The 12,260-nt window shown below is 40.5% G+C and overlaps 1 protein-coding gene across 3 annotated transcripts in view; it reads left to right on the forward strand.

Moving 5' to 3' along the window:
* Positions 1-3,447: 3,447 nt before the first annotated feature.
* Positions 3,448-12,260, forward strand: part of AGAP1 (ArfGAP with GTPase domain, ankyrin repeat and PH domain 1) — a 273,840-nt gene continuing 265,027 nt past the window's right edge. For all 3 annotated transcript variants that reach the window (XM_019473624.1, XM_009285105.1, XM_009285106.1), the window contains exon 1: positions 3,448-3,563. In XM_019473624.1, the coding sequence (XP_019329169.1) occupies positions 3,486-3,563 (78 nt within the window). In that variant the 5' untranslated portion in view covers positions 3,448-3,485. The remainder of the gene's footprint in view (positions 3,564-12,260) is intronic.

The following is a 12,260-nucleotide window of genomic DNA, read 5'->3' on the forward strand; positions in this document are numbered from 1 at the left end:
AAAGCATCAGATGTATAAGTGCAAGTTAGTTGATAACTTTACTGGGCAGGGAGTAATGGTGAAACATGCAATGATAAAATTTAAATCAGCACTTGCAAGTTTTCATGCATGAAATAATTGTGAATCTTTATTACTGTTCCACAAGTGATGAACAAAAAACGTTAAGTTACAGAAACATCACGTAGGAAATCTGTATTTTATGCCTTGAAGAAATAGGTTTGTGTGGAAGGGAACTCTTTGGTTTGTTGGCTTCTCATTATGGTCAGTTCTTTCCTGTCATGGTTGGGTTGTATGGCAATTTCTTCTCCTTTTCCACTGTTTCCCAAATCAACAATAGTGCAAAGCAAAACCATGAGAATTGGTAGTTTACTGTCAGGACAAGTTAGCGAAGGATTCTTCTTACGCTAAAGGCTATTGCAGGTTTCTGGAGGCGTTTTGATTCCTGCAGGTTTGTGGCTCTACAGACTTTCCAGGGGCTGTTCTGGGACCTGGAATGAGGCAGTCACAGGGGGTGGTTGTATGGTCGACTCTGCCTTCTACAGCAGGCAAGGAGCCCAAGGCACTGCTTGTCAGCTCAGTTTGGGCACTTGTTTCCACACTGTTGTGATCACCATACCTTCTATTGCTCACTGTAAGGGAAAATCTTCGTTCCCATAGGAAGGCAGGAAAACATCTAGACCAAGTTGTGGTCCCTTTTGAGTGCCTTAATCGTAAGGCTGCTAGAGCAGGTGTCATACGCCGCGTTCCTGAATTGAAATTGCTGCTGCTTTGTCTGCATCTCAAGTTATTTTCAGCTGGGCATGCTACAGAAAGATCTTCCTGACTCCTCTGGTCTGAGACTTGCATTTTCACGTGTTCCTGGTTTCCAGATTGTTGTCTTGCTGGAGGCAAGAAAACAGGGCAGTGACTGCTCAGGCCAGGTATCTCTACCCTGGGTGAATCCTGTGTTCCTGCCCATTTAAGTGGAGGGACACCTTTGAATCGGGAAGTCATTGAACTCAATTGCTGTCGGTATACAGGAAAAATATATTCTTCTGCAAGTGTCTCCTATTCTTTACTAAGTATCATCTATTGGTCTCTGCTGTAGTAAAAGGATACTGCCATAGCTGAATCTTTGGCCTGACCTGGTGCAGCCTTTTTATATGCTGATGTGGTAGTTTCTAAGCAATGCAGTAAATAATATGTATTCCAGCTGCATTGAATTACTTAAAAAGGAGGAATGTTTTTGGAGAAGAGGACTGTGACAGCTTGAGACATGCATTTTTTTTTTTCTCTTCACCTGGACTCTCAAAGCACAGTTCATACTTTGCCATCCTCTCTGTCCTCATCTTTCCCTTTCTTGGCTTGGAGCCTTTGTTTGGTCTGAGACTGTGACGATGTTTGACAAATGCTTGCCTGCTACTTCAACATAAACAACTCTTTCTGTGCTCAGGATGAAGTGGTAACTAGAAGGTGCTGTTCATTTTCATACCATTTCATAGGGCTTCAAGTCATTGTTACCTGTTAATTGAAATTGTAATGTTTAAAATGCTTAGTTTGCTTTTCCCAAGCATATTTAGTAATCCTTGGGTTTCCTTCTAAGGTAAGAAATGCTGATATGATCATGGAGGAAAAAAGAAAAATACTTTCAAGCAGTATTTGCTTTCTTAAACCTTTTACTAGGTAAACCAGAATTGACAAGCATTGGGTTGCGGGAAAATGTTTTGTGTGCTGCTTTGTGGTCAGGCCTCACTAATACAAGACACTTGTTTCAACTGGTGTACAGCCCCATCCAATATAGACATAAACCTGGGATTTCAAGTTTTGATCAAATTGGACTTCTTCAGATCATGCAATAGGAGCCTAATGACCATAATGTCTTCTCTTGCAGCTGGAATACCAAAAGGTTAACCCAAGTCTTCAGAGCATCTTAATCTGAGCCTTTGGTTTTCCGTCTCCTTCCAGTGAGTGGGAGGCAGCTCAAGACTGTAATATACCAATATACTTATTCTTTTCCAAGCGTTTTCATATAAATACACATCCTGCTGGTACACACAAGCTTCTATTTGTAGCTGAAATATAAAGCGATGTGTTAAATAAAAATGGAGAAGGCTTCCAAATTCATTGCTAATATGTCTTTTTGTAATATTGAGCAAAAGTAATATATTTAGTGGGGAATAAAGATAAAACACAAAATACAAGTTTGCATTGAGATTCTTATTAGTTAGACACTGGAAAATCTTGCTTACAGCTGACGGTTTCTTAAGTTAGTGAGGATACCATCTGGGGTAGGAAATTGCTTCCAACTTCTTTATTCTCTGGATCAAAAGATAAAATGAAATAACCTTCTCCTTTTCCTGACTGGTGTATCAGAGGGGAAGCAATGGCTTGCAAAACCTGTGCTTGCTTATGGACAATGTGGTCAGGTGTAACTTTTCATCTGTTATTTCCTATAACATTAGGAATTGATTATAACACCGGGACTTCTTCAGTGCTGTTTAATTACTGTGGAGCTGCATCTGATCTGCTTGGTAGGAGCATTCTGTGCATGCAACGTGCAATCATTCATCTGGTTTGCATGGTTTTGGAGAGGATTAAATCAGGATTCGGAGTAACGCTGCTTGGATTTGTAATGGAAATGTCATTATCTGTTTGCTTTCAGTTGACTAGACCTTTACAGAAGGAAGAAAATTATAAATGTTTTTGGAGGTAGAAAAATGGAGCCTTATTTTTCTCTTTTTTTTTTTTTTTTTTTTTTTTGGTGTGGAATTGTCAGTGAGCTTGGACCTGGGTGCAGCCCGAAGGACTTCATTTCTGTTGGGAGCAATGATGAACTTAACTTGCCAGTTTTCCAGAAATTAACCCCCTCCTGCCCCCAGTAGTTTTTATTTAATTTTACAGTAAATGGCTCTGTGGTTATTTCTGTCTAGATTGTGCTACTGAAAAATAGCATGTTTCTAGAATAAACAGATATTCTCCCTTACCTGGGCAGGGATGTTACCACTGCCGCTGGTAGTTGCAGTTGTTGACATTAAGTATGATGTGCAGTAAAAAATAGCATGTTTTTAGAACAGGCAAATATTCTCGTTTACCTGGGTGGAGAAGTTATTGCTGATGGTGGCAACTGCAGTTGCTGACATTTAGTGTGATGAGCAGTCCAAGGCTTTTCTTGTAGAGAAGAAGTGTATCATGGTGGATGGGAAGCAGTTTAACCATGTACAGACTGGAAGAGTTTTCACAACCCTGAAGAACTGGAGTTATTTTGAGCTTGCTAATGCCAGTGGAGATGACAGAGCTAGACTTGCTACAGAGAGCGCGTCCATTCTGTAGAATGGTAATTCCTGGTATTCTTGAGTCTTTGTATGATTTATCCAAACCCCTAGTGTTTTTCATGTTGGACTGTCAGTCTTGTAAGATTGAGTGTGACTTTTGGTCTCATTTACCCAAAGCCTTAGCATGAAATTCTGTGCAGCAGACCATTAAATGTCATTGTACTGATTTTCTGAATGTTGTCCACTTTTACAGATGCCTTTGTAAATAGCCAGGAATGGACACTAAGCCGATCTGTACCAGAACTGAAAGTGGTAAGTTTATATTTACTTCCATCTCTGAAAAACATCCTGAAAATGTTATGCACAAGTGAAAATCTTCTAAGCTTCATTAAATCTACTGTTGGGGAAAAAATATAGAAAGCAATTTTAAAAAGTAAAACATAAACTTCATACAGATAGTTCTGTTGAAGAAAAATGCATCTTCTATTTTTATAATCATGTTTCAAAGATCTATTTGTATTTTATTGCTGTTTCGACTTGTTTGGCTACATGAACCAGCTTCCTAGGGTGGTTTTCTCAATAGGGAAGTCTTACACTTCTGTAAGAGGGGGAAGTGGAAGTTAGCAGGTGATATGTAAAGCTTCTTTCATCTCACTGTAATGATTTTTCACAGTGTCACCAAGGACCAAACGTCTTTTTTCCCTCTCTTAAAAGAATTTAACTGAATTTATACTGAATAAAAAAAAGAATATTTTGAAGGTTCATATGGTGAGTCAAAAACTCTATTTTACTGTAAGAATGAACAGTGATTTAATAGCTGCTTACAATAACTTTTCCCTTGGCTGAGCCCTTTTCCATATAGGTGGAAGAAAAGGCAAAAATCCCCCAATCCGTCTCTGTTAATTTCCCAGATTTGCTCTTTGAAGTGTTATGAACGTGGAGGCTGGAGATGAGGGGTGAAACCTCCTTGTAGTTAGATGTGAAACAGGCAGCTTGTCAAGCCGGCAGCACAGAGTTGTTGAGGCCAGATCGCTGTGATATTTACCACATGGAAGTCCAGATTTGATTAAACACAATCAATTTCTCAAACCCTACAGAATGACTGTGGTACCCAAGATACAGAACTTGGTAATACCTTTGCTAGGCGTCTGTGCTCAGCTCCTGTTGTCCAGCTGTAACTGAACAAGCTGCTCCGATCCAAACACCCGTTTGCTGAGTGGCAAAGTGAATCAGGCAAAAGCATCTGTATTTAAGAATGGGCGTCTGGGGCCATGCTTCGCTAGCCCACTTCTCATGTGGTAAATGTCTTTTTCCGAATCTGAGTTGATAATAATGTTTATGGAGGTGAGAGAAAGCATAGGTCAAACTTAGCGTGACAGATGCACTTATGCAAAATGGCATTTTGATTGAAGCAGCTTCCTCATGACTACAGTTATGTTTCTGTTTTGATTTCAGCAGTGCACAAGGTAAGTAGAAGAGAAATATGGTAGTCAGTGGATGTAACTATATAATGCAAGAAGGGCCTGCAGAGGGTCACCAGATTAAGTTTAACTGATGGTGTAATTTGGAAGACAAATATCTCCCAAAATACCTTGCAGAATAAAATACTAAGAATTTAGGACTGGAAGGTGTTGGTTGGATATGAGTCCAGTCCACTGTGGTATTAGCTAGCTTATGCTGGGGAGGATCTACAGAGGGTTTTCTTGTTCATCCCTTCCCCTTCTCTTAGTCCTACTAATTCACAATGCCCACCAATAAACTTAGGGCTTGCAGGTGAGACCAAAGCTGCAATTATTATGTGTTGTAATACAGAACACAATTGCCGAGCATTAAGTAATGGTCTTGGGGTACAGGCATTTCTGTGATACCACAGCTGTGGTATACCATTACATATCAATATATCATTATGTGAATACTCACCTCGGGTATCTTGCCCCCATGTTGTCTGAACCAGTGGTAGGAAAATAAACTTCTGCTTTGCGGCTGCTGTAGAGAATTGATTTTAAGTGGTCAGCATGCATGAGCCGTCCAAGGCTTCAGTTTGTATAATCCTGGATAAAAGCAGAGCTCTTACCATTACAAAAATAATAATTTGATTATACTACTGCAAATTATTGAAGCTGGCAGCACCAGCTGTGGCTGTGAACTTGTGCTCCAGCAAGAAGGGCAAATTAGGAGCTCCATCTGAAATCTGCTCTGCCTTTCCTATACATCTGCCCTTGGGAAGGAGTTGGTGCTGTGAGTCATCTGTGTCGGTCCCCTGATTCCAGCCTCATTGTCGGCTCTCGCTTATGGCTGAGGAAGGAAAGGGCCATGTTAAAAGCCAAACCTGCCTGTTCTGCCACAGTGCTATCATTACATTCACCATGGAGGATAACTGGGTGCGTTGCTTTAGCTTGCGGCTGTGTTGGGGATGTCGGAAGCATGAGAAGTGTGGAGTATTTGCTCCTGTTGCTGTGCAGTGCAGCAGTGCAGATGGGGAGATGAGGCTTAATGTTGCAAGGTTATGAAGGATCCCCAGCTTTAGCTGCTTGAGCAGGCTGTACTCGGCAGGAGAAGATGGTTAGTAGCTCACTGGGAGAGATTGTCTTCCCTGTAGAAGCTGGGAGGACCTTAAGTTGAGGTTGTTGTTTCGTTTTTGTTTTTTTTTTTTCTTTTTTATAGTGGCTGTTGTTATATCCTTAGTCTCTACAGAAGTTTAAGGGGAGTAGAAATGGACTCTGGGAGAGCAGAGAAAGCACAGAGTTGCAGTAAAGAAAAGCCTTGTTAGATCCTTAGTCTCTACAGAAGTTTAAGGGGAGTAGAAATGGACTCTGGGAGAGCAGAGAAAGCACAGAGTTGCAGTAAAGAAAAGCCAATGGATGGATTTTTCAACATACTTTTGAGGAAAGAATACCAGCCTTTCTCTCTGCCTCCTTTTTTAGCAATACACGTTGGGCTTGATTTCTTTCCAGTTTTCAGAAGGATATTTGTTTCTGCTCATCAAATACTACCACAGAGTTTTACTTATGGATGATGATGCTTCTGTTATAGTCAAGAGTGTGCTAGGCCAGCTGGGCGAGACCAGTCCCTTTCCCGAGCGATGGTGGTATTCCTGGATCCTGTTTATCCAAATATAAAATAAGGATGTGTTAGGCAGAATAAATGAGAGATCTTTTTGGACAAAATAACTTAATTCGTTCCAAAAAAATATGCAAAACGCCGTCAGGCTTCTGTGCTGGATAGCTTTAAAGTGCCAAATGCCATCAATACATTTCTGCATTTTTACAAACAAGCTTTAGTAGGATGTGGGCATAGTGGTTTGGATTTATTTTACAGCATGTCTGGCACATGCAAATAAATGATTCATTGTTGCACAAGTCATAACTGACAGAGCATTGTGTTGTAGCCTTGTTAGCTGAATTTTCTCATTTCTGAACTGGGTTAGGGTTGTATTGTTGTTCTGTAACATGCTTGTCATAACTTTGTGCATTTCATATGTATCCATAAATAAACAGAAATTACTCAGATTGTTTGTATAAAAATATGGGAGACAGGAATATGACTACTGTAAAAACATGCTGGCATATTTGCCATACTGTGGGGGATCATCCTTAAAACAAGAATTAATCCTGATTAAGAGAGAAATTGTATTAGAAGTCAGATTTTTCCAGTGTAAAGTTTATTGCTCCTAGTTTTCAGAGGTTAATAGTGTGCAGAGACCTGGAGCAGTAATGCCAGGCACTGCACTGAACAACAGAAGGCCGAATTCTGCTAGATTTTAATTTCATGTACTGGTTTCGTATCTGGTAGAAAAGAGATGGCTGCCTTGTCTCTTCAAATGCAGGCACTGAGGTGAGATCTTAAGGAATCCTCTCTCTTACCAGATGAGAAGAGGAGGAGGAGGTAGATGTCTCCTGAATGCTTTCTGAAGTAGTTGTGTAGGGGAAAAATAAAGCTGTGCTGCAAATGCAGATTTTATAGTCAGGTTTGAGGAAACTTGCTTTGGGTTCATGTGATTTTTGAGAAGTTAGTTTTGTGTTGGAGTACTAAAGTTAACTGTGTTAATGCTTTTTTCATGTTGACTTTTTTCACCATTTAAGCTCCTAAAGAACTTTTGTCAGTTTGGTGGGTAGTTTGAAACTGTTATAAATTATAAATCCAGGAACTTCTCTATTAAGAAACAATTAAATATTCTGATCAAGACAATCAGTCCTGCATTATCTTTTAAAACACCAACATTTTTTGCCCCTCATCTTCAGACAACGTATGGAAATGAATAAAAGGAGAAAGAGGGAGGAAATACACTGCCTTTCTTTGAGGATTGTGCATGGTTTTTAATAATATATCTTAAGGGAAGAAGGCTCTAGTTTTTACTATATGAGTTAGTGAAGTGGTTTCTTAATTGAAATACACACCTTGCTCCTCCTGATCACTGCTTTCTGCATCAGTTTGTAGCATCACGTTCAATAATGCTCTTCTGGCCAGGCACCTTTGTCTTTCTGGGTGCCTATAAGGAGGAACATACCGGAGACCTGAAGTGCTGTAAAATTACATATGCTGGTATGGTCTCTGGGATACTTGGGGGAAAAAAATAAATTGTATTATCACATCACTTGATATCTTTCAAGTATTTGGGGTCTCTGACTAAATACAGTAAGATGTCCCAGCCATGGGCAAAGGACATAGCATGTTCGCTCTCACCGGAGCCCAAGCTGATGCTTTTCTGTTGTTCCTGGCAGTTTTGCCCTCTGACTGGTTACATTTTTGGCACGGGTATAATATAAAATAGCATTACTTTGCATACGTACAGGACTAGTCGCTTGTAAGTGAAGGTTTCAATATCTGCTGTGAAGGTGTTTGCGTGACTGATTATATTTCCTGATCTAATGGACTTTTTTTGGTGGATGTGCTGGTGCTACACTGGTTTGCTACGAGGTAGGTCAGAAACAGCCTCACTATGTTGTTTCCAAAGGTCTAGAGCTACTGCTTTTAAAGTGAAAACATAAAACGCTCTTCTCTGTCAGTATTTTCCTAGCAAACCCATGTGAAGCTTGCTTGCTTTCTGATTCTTCAGAAATTGTGGTGCTCAGAAAGGGCCTTAGCCTGGCTATTTATCTGCAGAGGTACATCTAATCTACTGATTTACAGATGGGATTTTTGCTTTGCTTGCCGTTTTTGGCCCAGACTGTCATAATATAGAGCTAGTGGGGAAGAAGGAGAGGGGGACGCTTGCCTTGGGAATGTGGTATTCAGCTTCTGCTCTGGGGTGAAGCTGCTGTTGTAGTGAATATAGCCTACTGATGAGCTACGTGCAGAAGAAAACAGGCAACTAGCAAGCAGTTTAGTTAACAGATTTGAAAAGAGATTAAAATCTGGAAAACTGTGTCTTGGCCACTTCAATTTAATAAAAAACAAGTTACATTAAGTTTTCACACACTAAATCTTAACTATTTGAGTGGTTGTGAATCCTGAACAGTGAGAAATATGTAGTTCTAGGTGAAGGGAAAAAGGTGGGAAGTAACCTCTGACCAGGAGGCTTTGTATGGAAAGGGAGAGGGTATCAATTTTGTGGTGAGAAGAGGAGGGGTGCAAAGGCCAAGTTGTTATTCACAGGATTTCCTCAGGCATCATGTTAGGGTTTTGTTTTTTTTTTTTTTTTTTCTGAGAAGTATGGAGGTTTATTTGAACATTTTGCTTATTTAGAAAAACGTATGGGTAGACAAGCTTACTATAGTTTATTGGCATATAATAGAGGGAAAACTCATTCACTTAAGAGGTTGCTTGATGTTTTGGGGTTAAAGGACATATGTTAGAGATGGTATTTTCTTCCTCTTACCTCTCACTTGATATCTGGTTGAACGTTGGAGAAAGCTGAAATGAAGTTGTGGTTAAGTCAAGCATTCAGAATGGAGAAACAGGGATTTCCTCGCATTATGTTAGGGTTTTGTTTTTTTTTTTTTTTTGTCTGAGAAGTATGGAGGTTTATTTGAACATTTTGCTTATTTAGAAAAACGTATGGGTAGACAAGCTTACTATAGTTTATTGGCATATAATAGAGGGAAAACTCATTCACTTAAGAGGTTGCTTGATGTTTTGGGGTTAAAGGACATATGTTAGAGATGGTATTTTCTTCCTCTTACCTCTCACTTGATATCTGGTTGAACGTTGGAGAAAGCTGAAATGAAGTTGTGGTTAAGTCAAGCATTCAGAATGGAGAAACAGGATTTGGATGGCAGTGCAGTATTGCTTTAGTTTTTGTTCTTTGTATGTGCAGGTGGAAGTCCCAAGCTGTTTCCCCCCCACTTCTGACTATCTTCCCTATACACTGAATGGGGGAATTGTGGGGATCAGTGTAATAAAAAACTAGCTAATCAATATTGTGTGTTTTCTTGTGCCATACAGAATCTTAGGGCTTTGCTTACTGTCCATTCTTCATGTTCTCTTTTGAATACAGCAACTCATTTCTGTATTAAGTTTTCTTTAGGTCTTGTCACTTAATTTTCAGTGACACACCATATACTTTCCCAATGCATCTGTGAGATGAAAGAAAAATTTTCAAAATGTGGGTGCTGGAGAGAGAGCAGTTTCATTTCTCCTAATAGCTTGTGCTCAAGGTGAAAGATGTCGAGCCAGAATGTGCAGGAAACTAAACCCAGTGCAGTCCCACCATGCGTGTGCTCACACCACTCGCTCACAGCTGTTGTCTCTCTCATGTCGGCAAAACATGAAAGTCAGTGACCTCATGTTGTAGTTTTTCTGAGTAGGTTGCCCAGAGGACTTAAATGATCTGCGTACCTAAAATGTTTAGTTGCTCAAACCAAGAGACTTTTCTAGACTCTTTTTCAAAACCTTTGCTTTCAGCCAGTAAGTGTGGGCATCTTGGAGGTAACAGCCTTGGTTGTGTTGCAGGTCTGCCCTGCTTGCAAAGACAGGGTGTGTGGAGCATACTAATCTTTTAGGAGGTCTGAGGTATCAGCTGTATCCTTTTCTTGTTGGTGTTTAGCATCCTATGTGATGAGGTTTATCAGGTAGATGTCAGGTACCTGTAGAAGTTACCCTTCTTCCTAGAGAGGTTATTGGTCCCTTTTTCTGTGAAGTTGCAAAAGTACATCTTGATAAGAAGATATCTTCTGTAACTTCTTTTTTTTCTGGGTTCCAAGCGAAGCTCACTAGTCTTGAAGGGGAAAACAGATCTGATAAATGGTTTTGTTTTGGCCAGACCTGAATAAAGCTCTGCAGTGTGCTTCCAGAGAGCATTGTCCCATCAAAGTGGGGTCTGAGAATGCAAGGTTAGTCAGCCACAGAGGTGGCGTTTGCCTCTGTCACGTATCTTGTACTTAGTTTTAGATGTAGACATCTCGGTATGTCCTAGCATGGCCTGTGATTTCTGTTAGCTATAAGTTAGATTAAAAGCTTCCAGTATGGTACACTGGTTTAAACACTCTTCAAAATCAGCTCAAAGCCCAACAAACGGATATGAGTTGTCCAACCGCTTGGGCTGTGGCTTCCTTTTTGTTTTTGTGGGACTGCTCTTCAATAACAGCTATGGTTATAGTGGGTTTCTTGTTTTATGTTTCTTTTTCTCTTTTTTTAATTACAAACCGTTTTCTGTTCAAGTTCTTTCCTGCTAACCTGAACAAGTCGAGGGTGAAGCTTCCTGTAGCATTAAGCCAGCGTGGGATCTGGTGTCTCTTTTCCCTACCTTTTCTGCCCCTTACACCCTCAAGTTAGGTCATGGTTTATTCTTGTTTGCTATTACTTTTGAAATCTGTTTTGGGGTTCTTGGGGTTTTTTTTCCTTCCACTGTAGCCCACACCATTCATCACGCTTAAAGCTTATGCTATCATAGGGACCAAAGGGTGATGCGAGACTGTCTTCTCTTTACTCTCTGCCTAAGCTGCTGCTTTATCTGAGCTGTTCTTGCACATCAGCTGTAGAGGTAAAGTGGGCATCCTTTGCAGCACTGTTACCCTTGTCTTAATTGAAAGTTATTCTGGGTTGTAAAGAATAAATAATTGGTGTGTTGTCCTGCCCCCACCCCCCCACTCCAAAACTGTCATTGGGTTGGTTTAAGGTGACACCACTCTGCTTTAAGCAATTTTTGATAAGGAGGATAGTTTCTTACCAGTTAGGTTTAAGAAAATGGAGTAGAGAATGTGCATTAATGTGTAATTTGTTCATGCTGCCTCTGTCTATTTGGCAAACTTGGGCAGATTAGCAGAGTTCATCCCCTCTCCAGGGATCTTTTGTTCTGAACCTTTTGGTTAGGGTCAGGATAAACATGTAAGAACAGAGTAGGCTTAGGTTTGTTTTAAAGGACGAAATAAGTTCCCATCTCCTCCCCCAAAAACTGAGTAAGCACAATGTCCTCAGAGTTGTATTCAGCAGGGAGATCTGAATAAGCAGATGTCAACTGAGGAAAAAAAACCCAGATGTTTATTTAAAACATAGAGAAGGTATGTTCTCCAAATCTTCCTGTTGCCCAGACTATGCAGAGCAGGGCAGGCAGCCAGGCTTGGACCTTGCTTCCTGCATCTGTCAGTCCGCTTCTGGTTGATGGTCAGGCCCAGGGACAAATGGGCAGGATTTGTATTGGCCAACAACACAAGGCAGTGGCTTGAAAGGGATGGCTTGTTTGGCATTGTGGGAGTAATGCAGGCAGGCTTCATAACTCCCTCGTAGCCCTTTAAAGCAACAAAAAAAAGCAAATCTTCAAGTCTCTGGCATTTGAGCACCTCTGGGAAGAAAACTGTTTTGGTGTTGAGCTACATTCTATTACTTCTGCCTGGTTTTTAAAAACAAATGCTAGCTAACCAGCTTAACAGAAAAATCATGTATGCTTTAAGATTGACTACTTAGAATCATAGAATCATTAAGGTAAGGTGGGAAAGACCTCTAAAAACATCGAGTCCAACCTTCAGCCCAACACCACCATGTCCCATGTCCCTAATTGCCGCATCTACACGTCTTTTAAATACTAAATACGATGGGGACTCCACCACTTCCCTGGGCAGCCTGTTCCAATGT

Source organism: Aptenodytes forsteri, unplaced genomic scaffold (assembly GCF_000699145.1).
Source record: "Aptenodytes forsteri isolate BGI_AS27 unplaced genomic scaffold, ASM69914v1 Scaffold264, whole genome shotgun sequence".
In the NCBI taxonomy this organism is placed as follows: domain Eukaryota; kingdom Metazoa; phylum Chordata; class Aves; order Sphenisciformes; family Spheniscidae; genus Aptenodytes; species Aptenodytes forsteri.